Here is a 14,016-nt window from a genome sequence, read left to right as displayed (position 1 = left end):
CTGACTTGCTGTCGCTTCTCCATCAGCCCCAGCTGCTCCCCCGTGAGATGCTTCTTTCCTTAAACCGCATGAACCCGCCTCTGTGGGCTCCCAGCTTTTCCTCTGCAGCCTCCTTACCTCTCTCTGCCTTCACAGAACCGCGGGAAGTCGGGGCCTTGCTTTGGGTGAGGCCTTGGTGGCCAGGGGTGCTGTGGCCAGCTTGGTCATCCATCCCGATGACCCAGGCTGTTCTGCTCCTCACCAGCCCTGTGCTTCCCGGAGTGGATGTGCGAGGTCCTTCAAGAACTCCTCTCTGCCTTCCCAAGTTGGCACACAGTTTGGTGCACAAGGCCTCGCTTAGGGACGATCTCGGCTTTCGACCCGCCTTCCTCACTAAGCTCAATCATTTCTAGCTTCTTTTTTTTTTTTTTTTAAGATTTTATTAATTTATTTGACAGACAGAGGTCACAAGTAGGCAGAGAGGCAGGCAGAGAGAGAGGAGGAAGCAGGCTCCCTGCTGAGCAGAGAGCCCAATTCAGGGCTCGATCCCAGGACCCTGGGATCATGACCTGAGCCAAAGGCAGAGACTTTAACCCACTGAGCCACCCAGGTACCCCTCGTTTCTAGCTTCTGAGTTAGAGGAGAGACGCCTGCCTCTTCCTTGTACAAGTAGGGGCCACTGTAGGGCAATTAATTGGTCTCATTTCAGTCTCACGTCTCAGGGAACAGGGAGGCCCGAGGCGGGGGAGAGCAATGGCGGTGGATGGAGTGGGCAGAACGCGGTTGGGGACCGGGTTCGCCGTCTTACATGGGCACAGTTTACAGTTACGACACGAACGTCGAGAAGCCCTGGTCACAGATCACCGCACGGACACGTTAATCACCAAACAGTTTGAATATCATGACAATTACTAGGCTGTGACCCGGAAACGTGATATGAGCACGTGCTGTTGGGAAAAATGCTGCCAGGAGACCTGCTTGAACGGAATCGCCACACACCTTGGGTTCCCAAAAATCTCCACGATAATGCGTCACATCCACCGAAGTGAGTGTGCCTGTTGTGGGCTACGCTGGGGCAAGAGTGACACTCAGAGATTCTGGTGGCTGTTCCATGAAAACGGACACTGACTCTGGGTCTCGGAGGGCCATCGTGGCCCCCCGGTCAGCACAGCGACATGTTGGGGTGAGGTGGCCTCCGTCTGCCTCCCACCAGTTCTGCTCGTTCCCTGGACCCCTCGGAGGTCCCAGCTCTGCGGCCGGAGTGGATTTACTGCTGCTGGAAGAACCATCACGTGGTCCGTGGACCTATAGGATTTGTAACAGGAACGGCCAAGTGCAAGTCCCCGAAACTGCTGCACGCGCACCCCTGCACGCACACTCGCGTGCGCACCCCTGCACGCACAGTCACGTGCGCACACACCCTCACATGCACACTCATCCCCTCACACGTGCACACGCACTCGCCCGCCCACCCGTGCATGCACACACCCTCACAAGGCGCTCACCCCCATGCACGCACTTGCACACACACACAGGTGCACACACCCACCAGCCAGAAGAAAAGCATCGGTCCTGAGAAGAATGACAGAAACTGTTGCCTTCTTAGAGACCTGAAGGTTCAGAGTGGCAGGTCGCAGCCTGTCACCGTGAAAGTCTCCAGTCTGGTCCCCACGCAGGCTGATGGGACCAGGATGGAGGACGGCAGGCCACACAGACAACTCCAGCTGCCTTGGACGCAGCTCCTTCCAGAGCAGACGCCTCAGGGAGGAAGAACAAGGAGGGCTGCGCTCACATGAGACCTGGGCTCTCAGCGTTGCCATATAACGCCTGGGGCTGGACACAGCGGAGCCAAGAGGGACAGGAGCCTGGGTATGTGGGGGCGACCCATGCTCTCTAGCAGAGGTCAGGGGCCCGCCATGGCAGTGATGTCTGGGGGGGCCCAGCGGTCTGGGACACGCTGGGACAATCACTTCAAAGTGCCACCGTCTGTCAGCAGAGAAGGTGCCACCGTCTGTTAGCAGAGAAGGTGCACCTCGTCGCATGGCCTCCTCAGATGGGGGAGGCCGTCTACTGTGCACTTGTCAACAGCGGCCCAGCTGCCTTGCCGGACGGAACAGAGGCCGACGGTTCAAGCACAGCCAGAGCAAGAAAGGGGTCTGCGTTGGGTCCCGATGATGCCACAGCCGGCCGCAACTGGGAGGCCCTGTGAGCGGCAGGTTTGCTCTGAGATGGGGCACAGAGCAGAATGCGGTCAGGGCCCGAGAGGGGAGCCTCAGAGAGCAGAACAGGACCACGCACCTCAGCAGAGAACCAACCACAGCCGCACGCCACTGGGCCCTGGGGGACAAGGGGCAGCCGACTGCGGGACACCAAGCACCCGTGTGGTCAGAACGACCTGGCACGAGCTGGGTGCCAGGGGGCCCACGGAGTCATCAGACCAGGGGCCCAGCGGGCGTCCTCCCTTAGACAGAGGCAGCTTGTCTGGAATCGGAGTTCAGGTCAGCTGCAGGAACGGTGTCACAGACCTGCCATCACCTAGTGCCTTGCAGAGAGGCCCCGTGCCTCTCCCTGGGCTCAGAGCTGCGTCCCTCGCAGCAGGGATCTCTGTGCCCGGCTGCCGGAGGCGTGCGGAACCCGGCACCTGCTGGCTCATGGCCAGGTCCATTCACCATCAGTGCAAGCTGGAAACGCGCAAGAGCCCCACTCTGGGGTGGCCCCGGGGACCATGGGAGGACAGACCCTCCAGAGGGTCAGCATTCTGGACACGGCACGTGGTTATTCACTTTGTGTGCAGAGAGACGTGGTCGAAGGAAAGGTGTCCACGGACCCACGGGCAGAGTGAGGAACAGCCCTCAGGCGCCAGACCATAAGCTGGGGCCGCCACCACCAGGAGCCAGGGGACACAGAAGAGGTCACAAGTGCCCGGGTGGAGGGGACGCAGGCGGTTCCCCAGGTCAGCTTGGGTTTGCCCAGCGCCCTCCTGACAAGTAAGCGTGGTGCAGGCACGGAGTCCACGTGCACACCCCGGGCTCAGGGCGGGAGGAGTATCACGTCCAGCCTTGGGACCACCTGCAGACGAGGGGGCTGTAGCCCACCTCACCGAGCCTCCACTGTAGGTGTCCCCACAATCCTGGGCCACAGCCGGTGTGGCCCTCCCCTGTTCGGCCCTGCGCTGCCTCCCAAGCTCTGTGGAGAGCACTCCCTCCGTAAGCCACTCTCCCAGAATCCCACTCTCCGCCTCCACATCCGGGGAGCCTGGCCTGAAACAGACACGGGATACTGACCCTTGCGCACGGACCAGGCCCGGCCCTGGGACCCCGGCCCTGGGATGCGGCTGCGGGAGTGACGGCATGGCCCCTGGCTCTGCTCCTTTAAGCACCCAATGCCCTGCAGCGAAACCTTCCTGCTGGGAATTCCTACGGCGGCCCCATCTCTCCCAAGCCCTGACAGCGCGGTTCTGTGCCCTCACCTCACTACCGGTGACAACAGAGGCCCTGGCTGTTCCGTTTCCATCCTGGCCCCATGTGATCTCTGCGGCACCAGCACCTGGCGTCCTCTTTGAGAAGCACACATTGAGTCACGGAACTACCTGATCAGATGCCTCAGAGGATTCAGGGTTAGGACCCCAGGAAGCCGGAGACCCAGATGAGCGACACTGGCCTCGGACGAGGCTCCCTCTGCGTTCTTTTCTCTTCCTTGGCCTCCCCCAAGCCTGCTACGCACAGAGGGCCTGGTGATGAGGGCACAAAGGATTTCCAGGCACGGCCCCAGCAACAGCTGAGGCTACAGCTGAACGCAGGGTGCAGGGAAGGGCGCCGAACCTGGGGCAGCCAGAGCAAGGTGGCGGGCGCGGCGCAGGAGGCTGGAGTGTGGGCTGCCCACTGAGATTCTGGCTCTACGCCCCAGCTCTAGAAGCATCCATGCAGGGGGCAGGTACATCTGCATCTGCACGTGTGACCCACGCTGCGAGCAGTGAGGAGGACGGGACAGCCGGCACAGCCGCATGAAGGTGTGAGGACAGGAAGGCAGGTCTGCTTGGGGCCTCCTCCTTTCCAGGAGACCCAGAGGGCCAAGAGGCACAGGGCAGGGATGTGTCTAGCTGGAACTCATGGGGAAGGGCTCTCCTTTCCCTCTGGTTGTAGACAGGCATGCCCAAGGGGCCGCATGGTAACTGCTGGGCTCACAGCAGCTTGTCTGTCCACTCTGGGGCCATGTGCTCCCCCCCCGGGGCAGGGCAGCTGTGATGACCGGGATGCACAGAGCTAGCCAGAGGTGGGCACCGGGCACTAGCAGGGGCCAAAGGCAAGGGGTAGGGCGGCAGAGGCATAGGAGGCGGAACCAGGCATGGGGGTGGGTGTTTAGGGCCAGGTCACCCGACTACGGGCCCTGCCACGGCGTCCCTGGCTCATGGCCGGTGGCCACCGTTTCGTGTTCTGGCGTTGGTCAGGTCACGGGTTCTTGTGCCAATCCAGGGCCACACCATGGACCACAGCTCCCTCCAGGCTGTGGAGACCCAGGAGCCCGGGCTGGAGCTGGAGCTGAGCTCCATGCCCGCTCCGGAGGACGAGTGTTAAGAGGAATTCCAGGAGACCCTTCCGGTGGGCAGGGCCCCAGCTTGGAGTGGGGGTAAGAGAAGAGCCAGGGAGATGCTCGCAGCTGTGGAAAGACGCTGGTGCCCATCACTGCTGGTCCGGGGCTTGTCTCCCGGAGACTGGGCTGTACCTTGAAGCCTGTTACACCTGTTCCTAAAAAGAGCAAGTCCGTTTGGAGCTCTGCTGGGTGAGGCCAATGCCCAGCCGCGTGGACCCAGAGGCCACTTCCACTCTTCCGGTGCTCTCTGGCGGCACCGGACCTGCTGCGCCTGGAGTTCCAGGGAAAGGGCGCATGTGGCAGCCACCCCCTCTCTGGGGAAGCATTCCACTGAGTTGTGCCGGTCCGGGGACCGCAGGGCGGGGTGTCCACCGTGCTCCCTGCACAGGGGGCCGCCCCGCAGCGCACACCTCCGAGCCTGAAGCCTAGCGGAGGCTTGGGAGACCCTGCTGTCCGCCCCCCAGGATGTGCGAAGGGGGGCTGAGAGGGGGCAGGGGCGGGGTCACAGAGGACAGAGGTTTGCTGAGCTCAGGACACTCCCCTCGGGGCAGAACCAGAGGCTCTGCTATTGGGAACCCAGCGCCCAGCCTGCCGACGTTTGCTCACGCGATGCTGTTGTTTCTAAGTAGTGAACAGCTGACGGCCTGTGGGGGGTTGAGCGTGTATCAATCGTCACGGGAACACCCAGCATTTCTTCGTCACCGGCCACTGGTGGGCCTCTCGGGTGCTCCTCTAACAGCCAGCTGTCGCTTGTTCCATAGAACTTCTTTACAGCTGCGCACCGCAGTTCTCCGGAGTGTGTCTGCGGGCACCGTGCCCCCAGGTGAGCCTGCGGGCTGCAGGGGCCAGAGACGGGGCGGGGGCGGGGGAGGCTGGCCCTGCCCCCTGCATGCCCGCTTCGATGCGTGTGCCAGACAGAGCATCGCCCTGCAGGCTCCGGGCCGGGCCCTCCGCAGGCTGTGGGGAGCCCGTCTGTGGGTGAACGATGTCATTCTTGGCAAGGTAACCAGCCCTGTGTGCGGATGCTGCGTCTGGAAAAGACTGTGTCATTGGGGTGGGGGGCACGCATGCCTTCCCTCACAGGGATGCTTGCAGGACCATTGGAACCTCTGCTCGTCGGGGAAGCGCGGCGATTCCGGAAGGGGTGCACGTGATGTGGCACGAGGCTCTCGCCCTGCTCGGGCCTGTGAACCCCCCAAGGAGGTGTGCTGGGGGCTCACAAGGGCACATAGCTCTGGGGGCCCTTTACACAGGGGGGACTGAGGTCTGGAGGGCTCTGCAGGCTGGGGAAGGCCTCCCTGCTGGAGCCGGGGGAGCAGGTTGGAGACAGGCCTGCGAGCCGCCTTAGCAGCGGGGCAGGGCTGGGAGGAGAAAGCGGCCGTGGGATGTGCGGACGGGGTCCTTCAGCCCCAGACTCCCGGTTCAGGTCAGCTCTGGGGCAGCACCGGGCTTTAATTTTCTCTGGGACAAAGTAGGGGTCTGCTGGGCCTCCCAGGCAGGAAGCACGGACACCTGGCTGTCGCCCCCACCCTGTGGGGCAGTCAGTGACCCGCTTGGGCAGGCTGGCAGCACCGCAGCTGGAGGGAGAGGTCCCCCCTTCCTGGACGGCACTGTCAGGAGCACCCAGAGTCTTGGGGCATCTCAGACCGCACCCGCCTTGGGAGCTCCCGGTTCCCTGAGAGTCCCCAGCTGACCTACCTCTGGCCACACCTCTGAGAAGTCTCCACGCCCATCCTACCGGACACACGCTGCTCTGACCCCTTTGGCAGGCCAGACCAGAGCCACTCGGCCGCAGCGGGCCTCACGGGAGCCCTTGCGGGGGCCACCTCTAGGCCCACTACTTAGGGAAGAACTCACGGCCGGGCCTCTAAATCTGGGTCTGTCCTGCTCTGTCCAGTTCTGTCCCTCTCTGTCCGACTCTGTCCCGCTCTGTCCGTCTCTGTCCCACTTTGGGCCAGTTCTGCAGAAGCACAGGGAAGGCGGCCTGTGCCTCTCTGTCCCAGACCTGCTGCCACAGGAGTAGACGTGGGCCTGGCCAGGTGCTGGTCCCCGCGGCCTGCTCCTGCCCCAAGTTGCCCCAGACACTGCTGCCTCCCACCGCTGCTCTGACCAAAGGGCGGGGACTCGGGCCAGGTACTTGCCCTCTGGGCCTCTCCAGCCAGCCCCCCCACACCCCCTCCTCATCCTGCTGGCCCCTGGAGGGGACAGCTGGGCTGCGTGCATAGCCAGTGGCTCCTGGCTGAGGGGCCCCGCGCAGCCTCACCCTACTTCTGCGCTGCTCCTTCCACGGGGCATCGACCCCTGGCAGCCGGAAGGCCTGAATTCTGGGGGCTCTGCTGTACAGAACACAGAACTGAATTTTGTGTCCCCGAATTCACGTCAGAAGCCCTACCCCGCAGCGTGACGGTGAGGAGGCCGGCCTTTCGGAGGCGACGAGGGCTGGATGGGGTCACGAGGGGGGCCCTGAGAGGAGGACACCAGAGCTCCTGTCTCTCTGCCGGGGAAGGCAGCCGTCCTCACTGGAGCCTGACCCTGCGGGCGCCGACCTAAGCCTCCAGTCTCTGGAGCTTTTAAGAAGCCGGGTTGTTGAAACCCCTCAGTGGATGACATGAGGTTCTGGCTCCCCCAGCCAGGACGGGACCCCCCGCCAGCTTTCTTCAGGGAAAGTGCTCCCCAGAGTCACCCTGCGTGCCTGTGGAGCCCCCTCCTTCCTGCCCCGCAGAGTGTGGACCAGCACAGAGGAGGGAGGGAGTCGCGCATGGACGCTTCCAAGGGGGTTCCCAGGGGTGGCTCCAGGCCAAAGGAAGGCACCTGCAGCAGGGTGTGCAGGTGGTCCCGGGCTGGGCTGGGGACACAGGCAGACGCAGTCCTGCCCCCAGGGGCCAACAGAGGCACCGGGAAGGCCAGGCCATGAGGAGGGGGTGACGGCGGAGGGGTGACTGCCCGTGAGGGTCGGGAGGTCTATACAGGCACCAGAGCCCCCCTGCAAGCTGCAGGGGGGCAGAGCCGGGTTCCCTGCGAAGCCACCAGAAGGCTCTGGTCCTGGGAGCCCGAGGTAGAGACAGCCACACTGAACCCTTCGGGTCCCCTTCGGACGCGTGCTCCAGGGCAAACAGGGGCATGGAGTGGGGTGGGGGGACGCAGGGCTGGAGCCAAACCTCAGCTCCTTTGGGGGGACCTGACCCCAGGCCAGCCTCCCCACCACAACAAGACGCGGGTCTTCTGCCCAGCCCCTTGCCTCCCTGCACGGCCGCGGCCGCCTGGCTCACCGACGCTAGAGGACAGCGCACGAGGCTGGGACACTCGGAAAAACCCCGATACTCATGCTGCCTCTCCTGACACCTTTGTATTTTGTTCTTCCCACTTTTTTGCAGGAATTCGATTCTTTAGAATTTGCATGAAAATATCATTTATCTTGATGACCAATGTTTTTGATGCCTCCCTCGGCGCTTGGCCTGGGGCTCTGTTGCCGGCCCTGGCTCCCGGCCTGGGACCAGCAGCCTGTCACCTGGGGGGCACCATGTCCCCCGGCTCAGACGGGCAGGGGGAGGACCAGCTCCGAGTCTGCAAACGGGGTCCCCGAGCCAGCTCCATATAGCAGGCCCCAGACCCTGACACTCAAAGTCACTGAGACGCCACCTCCCTTCTTCCCAGGTAGCCTCCCAGGGGCCTCCCTTGAGCAGGATTTCTCATCCAGACTCTAGCCACCCCACCAGCAGATGTGGGACTTGGTTGAGGCCTGAGCCCATCTCCCTGCCCCTGGCTGCAGATGCCCTGGCTCGGGTCGGTTGTTTTTCCTCCAACAGCATCAGCCCCGCCGGGAGCAGAACCAGCTCTGTGTTTGTGCTGACCTCGTCAAGTCACAGGAGGAGAACTGAAGACATGTGAGGAGGAGACCGTGCCAAAGGGACCGGATCCCGGCCCTCTCCCCGACCTCCCCGGATCTGCCTGGGTCCCTGGCCCGGGGCTGCAGGCGTGACCCGCACCCCACTCCTCCCGCCCTTGGCACCAGCTCTGTCTCCTTGCTCACTGCCTGGGCACAGGGCTGGCTGTAAAGACGTGTGGATTTCTCTGTCGTGGAAAAACTATGTTCTCTGCTCCTTGCCAGAAGCCACGGTCCTCCTTCTGGAGGGATTTCTGGGAAGACGTGTGGTGTCTCGAGCCTGTCACAGTTCCCGTTGAGGGCTGCCTCATGGTTCTGCCCCGAGACCCCAGGTCCCCAACCCCCGAGCTGGGGCTCCACATTCCCCGGACCCCCCAGCCAGCGGTTGCTTGCCAGACCTCTGGCAGCCTGCTTTCCAGGTCACAGGGCCGGAGCCTGAGCAGCAGGAAAGGCCCAGGTCTCCTGGGAAGAAGGGGCCTCCCTGCCGGACAGGTTTCCGCGCCCTGGGCTCCCTCCCCCGTGCGCCCTCCCTAAGGGGCTTGTGCACAGAGTCTGACTCTGGGAAGCCCGGGCTCATCCGTGCTGAGCAGACCACAGCCTGCACTTCTGAGGAAGCCCACGAGCGAGTGCGTTACCTTTTCCTTCTTGGTGACGTCCATCCTGGCTCTGTCATCCAGCATTCGTGCAGCGGCCCGCTCAGGTGAGCTGGGACCCCTCAGTGTTCCCCGACAGCTTCCGAAGCAGAAAGACCCCAAGCCAAGGAAGGATCCGAAGGAAGCCTCTGGCCCGCCTCGCCACTGGCTTCTGGCTTGAGCTTCAGGCATAGAGTTTCCTCCTTTTCATTGTTGACCAGCAAGCCGGTGAGGCTTCTCTTCAGGGACGCAGCTGGGACCCTTCCCCACGAAGGCCCGTCCGGCCACTGCTGGAGGCCAGGGCTAGCCAGAGCCGGTCAGCCTTCTCTCCGGGCTGTGCTGTGCTATGGGGCACAGTGTCCGCTGGACAGACTCAGCAGAAAGGGCCTGCTCCCCTCCCGTGGCCAGGGACAACCCTTGTGCAGTTAGGTTGTTGGTGACCGTGTCCCCCTCACACCTCAGCCTGCTTTCCCCGAGCTCCAGGCCACCCACCACTTCCTGCTCCAACCAGGTGTGGGGTGGGGAGTCCCCCCACAGGGCCTTCTGTGCTCCCCGACAGGGCCTGCGCTGCCATGGCAACCAGGAGCAGGGCCCCTGCGCTGGCGGCCTCCGGCCTCTGCACGGCTAACCATCCTGTCATTAGAGCTGCCATGCAGAAAACTGGGCTGATGGCAAAGGCCTCCATCCCCATCACCATAGTGACGGCCCAATCTCCCTGTCACCATGGACTTTGCCAGCTGTCCAGTTCCCAGGGCAGGGTCACGGGGTCTTCTGAAGTCACGTCCTAAGGAGCAGAGGCCCCTGTGAGTGTGGAATCTAGAGGAAAGGGTACTGGCGGCTTGGCCACCTGTAAGCTCTGGGCTGCCCTCCCTGCCGACCTGAGCCAGAACGTTGGCCCGCACGGAACAGAGCCCCTGGGGCCCCAACTCAGGACACGTGCACACCCACTGGCACCCCAGGAACCCAGCGGAGGCCAGGTGCTAGATCAGCCATCGGGAGCAAATGGTGGGAGACCAAGGACCATCTCAACCAGAGTCTCTGGCCTCAGCTTCTGAAGTCTGGCATGCTGCGTCATCACAGCGCGTCTCAGCGCCGGCACATGGGGAGCACAGGCCTGGCCAGGGTCTGCTGCAGGGGAGAGTGTGGGAAGAGAGCCAAGCAGGGTCAGGACCAAGCCCGGGGTCCAGCAGAGGGAGCGAGAAGCAGTGACCAGTGAGACTCTCCAGATGTGTGTGCGGTCCCATTTCAAGCTAGTGTCCTCCCGATGGTCATCTGGGCCACATGCACGTGTTTCTTCCAGATTCCTAGAGGCTGAACCGCCAGATGAAGCGCTCTGCACACCCTACACTCAGGCAGCCGAGAGTATAGGCTCCCTCGATGGCTCCAACTCATTAGCCCTCCCCCCGACATCAGGAGCTGGGCTCCTAGCCGGCCCATCCTTGAGACTGTAAACCTCGACAGTTTTGGGTTGAACTGTCATCTCATCGTCGTTCAAAGCGCTGTGTCCTTTCCATCTGCTCCCTGGTTATTTGCATTTTTCTCTAAGGATGATTTGTTTATACTTTTTAACCATTTTGTTATGGAATCGTCTTTTATTTTTCAATTTGTAGGATGGGTTTTGTATGTTCCATTTGTGGGTTTTTTTTTTAAGATTTTATTTACTTATTTGACAGACATAGATCACAAGTAGGTGGGGGCGGGGGAACAGGCTCCCCGCTGAGCACAGCCCGATGCGGGGCTCAATCCCAGGATCCTGGGATCATGACCTGAGCCGAAGGCAGAGGCTTTAACCCACTGAGCCACCCAGGCACCCCTGTATGTTCCATTTGTAATACCTACTAATCCCTTGTCAAATCCATGTGGTGTCTCCCACAGTCTATCCTAAGCTCAGACTTGAGGGTCTTCCTCACGTGGACATATGTCCTTCTTACGAATTTCATTCTTGGCTTTCTTGTTTTGAGACTCGTGTCTTATTAAGAAAAACGTTTCCCATCCCCAATTGGAAAAATGCTTTCCCACATTGCCTTCTAATATTTTTCTTTCTTTCTTTTTTTAAAAATTTTTCCTGTTCAGCACTTTGGTCCTTCTGCAAGTTGTTTTCATGTGTGGTGTGAGGTAGCGTGTCTATCTGTTGGGTGGGTGATCATTTTTCCACTGATGGGTCCTGTTGGCTGCACAGTGAGGGTCCCCAGTGTTTGGGTTCTTTATTGAAGGGAATGACTTGGCTCTGGTCATCTTGCAGGAGTAGCCACCGGCTATGAAGTCAGGTCTGGAACCACAGCTAAGCTGACCCTGTCACATAACTGTGCTCCTCTGGGACAAGAGGACAGACTGGCGACCAGCTCAGAGACCACATCCTGCTGTCTCGCCATCTGCCTGCGAGGCAGTCAGGAGGCCTTCCCCTAGTCTCCAGTTCTGCGATGTGAGGCTTTCTGCCCATGCCCTGTGGGGTGTGCCTGCTGTCTGGAGTGGGTTCACAGTGAGCAGAGATGCTGTGATTTTGGGAAGCAGGCAACTGTCCCCTTTTGTTTGGATGCTGTCCTTGGCGGGGCACAGGACAAGGGGTGGCACCTTTGGGTACTCTTTCTTTGCTATCAGTAACAAATTGTCTGAAGGTAAGCGTGGCTCTCGTACTCTGCCTGGCCTCAGCTCTGCGGGCATGCAGGACGTCTGTCTGTCCATTTGTTAGGCCCATGTCGGTAGACATGGGCGACAGGTGGATGGACCTAGAACATCCTGGGGTCCTGTGAGACAGCCCCAACCACGGACCGCCCAGGGACCACCGCCGTGCACCCGTCTGGCAGTCAGTTTGTGGTTACAGTGTGCTGCCGGGGAGCTCCGTCTGTCATCTTGCTGGGCTTGTGCAGAAAGCAGCCGTCTGTCTTTATCTGACCTCTGTCTCCAGTGCAGAAATGATGACGTGGTTTCTTGCCCCTTGCAGGCATTCCAAACGCTTCCGGAGAGAGCACAGTGCTCCGCTGGCTAACGATTATACAATCCAGGCCTGTCGCTCTAATGTCGCAACCCTGGGACCCACGCCACGGAAAACAGCCATAGGAGCCCACACGCTGGCCCTTCCAAGCCTTTGTCTCTTCTGACCCGCCCCTCCTCATTTTAGTAAAACTCCGCTCTGCTTCCCGACCCTTTCCTTCCCCATCCTGGGGCTTCCTTCCTCTCCCAGCTCCGCCGCAGCCACGCACACTGCGAGCTGGCGCGGCTGGAACGTGCTCACAAACAGGACGGGTGTCCCTCCCGCCCCTTCTTTACCACACGCCTCTCCTCTGCGGTAACTCGGCGGGACTCAGCCTCCCGCACGCAACCTGCCGTGCTTTCTGGGCCGCAGTGCCTCTGGGCGGCAGTGCAGGAGGCACCGTCGCGGGCAGCCGTCTGCGTCTGCGCGCCGAGCGTCGTCGCTCAGAAACTCGTCCTGGTCCCCCGCCCGACCTCCGGGTGAGCTGGTGAACGTTCTCCCCGATCCCACACCGTCCGTGAGAGTCGCCCCCGAGGAAGGTGCGGGCTGCACGAGGGGCGCCTGTCCTTACACCGCCCGCGCGAGGCATGGAGCCTGCCGCTCGGGGAGCGAGCTGGGGCGCGGGCAGGTCCGGGCGGGCCGGCGGCAGGCGCGCGGTCTGTGGCTGGTCCCCGCGCGGGAGGTCACTGCGGCCGGGCGGCTGGACGGACGCGCCGCAGGCCGGAGGGAGCAGGCACAGCGCGGGCCTCTGCTCGCAGCCCCCAGCCGTCCCCTGGGGCGGCCTCCGGGAGGGACCTCGCCCTCGGCGGACCCTGCTGGCGGCGGAACCTCGGAGCCACCCACTGCCCCGACCCGCGCTGATCCCACGCCCTCCTCCCGGGGGACGGGCAGGAGGCAAACGGAGGCGCCGCCAGGAGCGGGAGCGGAGCGGTGCTGGGGGGCTCTCCTGGGATCCCCGGGCTCCCCGCGCCCCTCCCGGGCTGGGCAGCATCTCCCGCTGGTTCTGCGCGGCTGCGGCTCTTCGCCGGCGGAGGGTTTGCCCGGCACTCACTCGGCCACGCGGTGCTACCCTGCACGTTCCGCCGGAAGCCGCCACCACAGTCCGCCCTGGACTTCCCGCGGACCGCGGCGCTTGTCCCGGCGCGAACGCCACCGCGTCCTCCGCTCTGCTCGGATTGGACGGCCCACCGCGCGGGCTGCGTGGATTGGCTGAGCCTCGGGTCACGTGCCAACCTGGAAACCAATTGCTGAGATCTCTGGGTGCCCACGTGCTAGCGGCGGGCTGGGGCCGCTGCGAGGGGGGCACAGGGAAGCGGGTGACCAGCGTCGGGGAGGGCTGGGGCACCCAGTGGGGGGTACGGGGGAGGAGGTGCTCAGCGGAGGGGGAGGGCGGGGGCGCTCAGAGGGGGGCTGAGGAGGAGGAGGTGATCAGTGTGGGGGAGGGTGGGGGCACTCAGAGGGGTGCTCAAGGGGACGGGGAAGGCCAGGGAGCCCTCAGCGGTGGGGGCACTTTAGGTCCAGCTGGGGAGGAGGGCTGGCTGGGAAGGAGGATTAGTTGAGGTTTTCACAGTGAGGCGCAAGGGGGCTGGGGGGTTGGGGAGCAGGCTTGGAGGGAGACCCAGAAGAAAGTGCTGGGGTTCACCAAGGGACTCACATGGGGTCTCCGGAGGGCTAAATGGAAGGGTGTTTCGGAGGGGCAGGGGATGGCTAGAGGGTGGGGTTCACAGGGGGGATGGGGGCGGGAGAGGGCCTCAGGGGGGCCCCTGGAAGCATGTGTTGGAGCTTGTGGAGCTCAAGGAAGGGGGAGCTCAGCCCCTCTGCTTTTCAGATCCTTCCTGACCACTTCTCCTTTGTGGTAACTCCCATCCTACTTTTTATTACTGGGAGTCCTGGAGACCAGCTGCTGTGGGGCCCAGATTCTGGCCTTGCAGGGCTCTCCCTACCCCTTGGTCCCCTTCCTT

General features: G+C 62.5%; 1 protein-coding gene across 1 annotated transcript in view; it reads right to left on the bottom strand.

Annotated features, from left to right (window-relative positions):
- LOC111157022 (glucokinase) overlaps positions 1–9,132 on the bottom strand; it is a 30,775-nt gene extending 21,643 nt beyond the window's left edge. Inside the window, exon 1 of the mRNA XM_022518222.1 lies at positions 9,088–9,132. Within this exon, the coding sequence (XP_022373930.1) occupies positions 9,088–9,132 (45 nt within the window). The remainder of the gene's footprint in view (positions 1–9,087) is intronic.
- Positions 9,133–14,016: the final 4,884 nt, after the last annotated feature.

The sequence above is a fragment of the Enhydra lutris genome, unplaced genomic scaffold (genome assembly GCF_002288905.1).
Source record: "Enhydra lutris kenyoni isolate GAN:26980312 unplaced genomic scaffold, ASM228890v2 scaffoldscaffold51, whole genome shotgun sequence".
NCBI lineage: Eukaryota > Metazoa > Chordata > Mammalia > Carnivora > Mustelidae > Enhydra > Enhydra lutris.
This window is presented reverse-complemented; position numbering and strand designations above follow the sequence as displayed.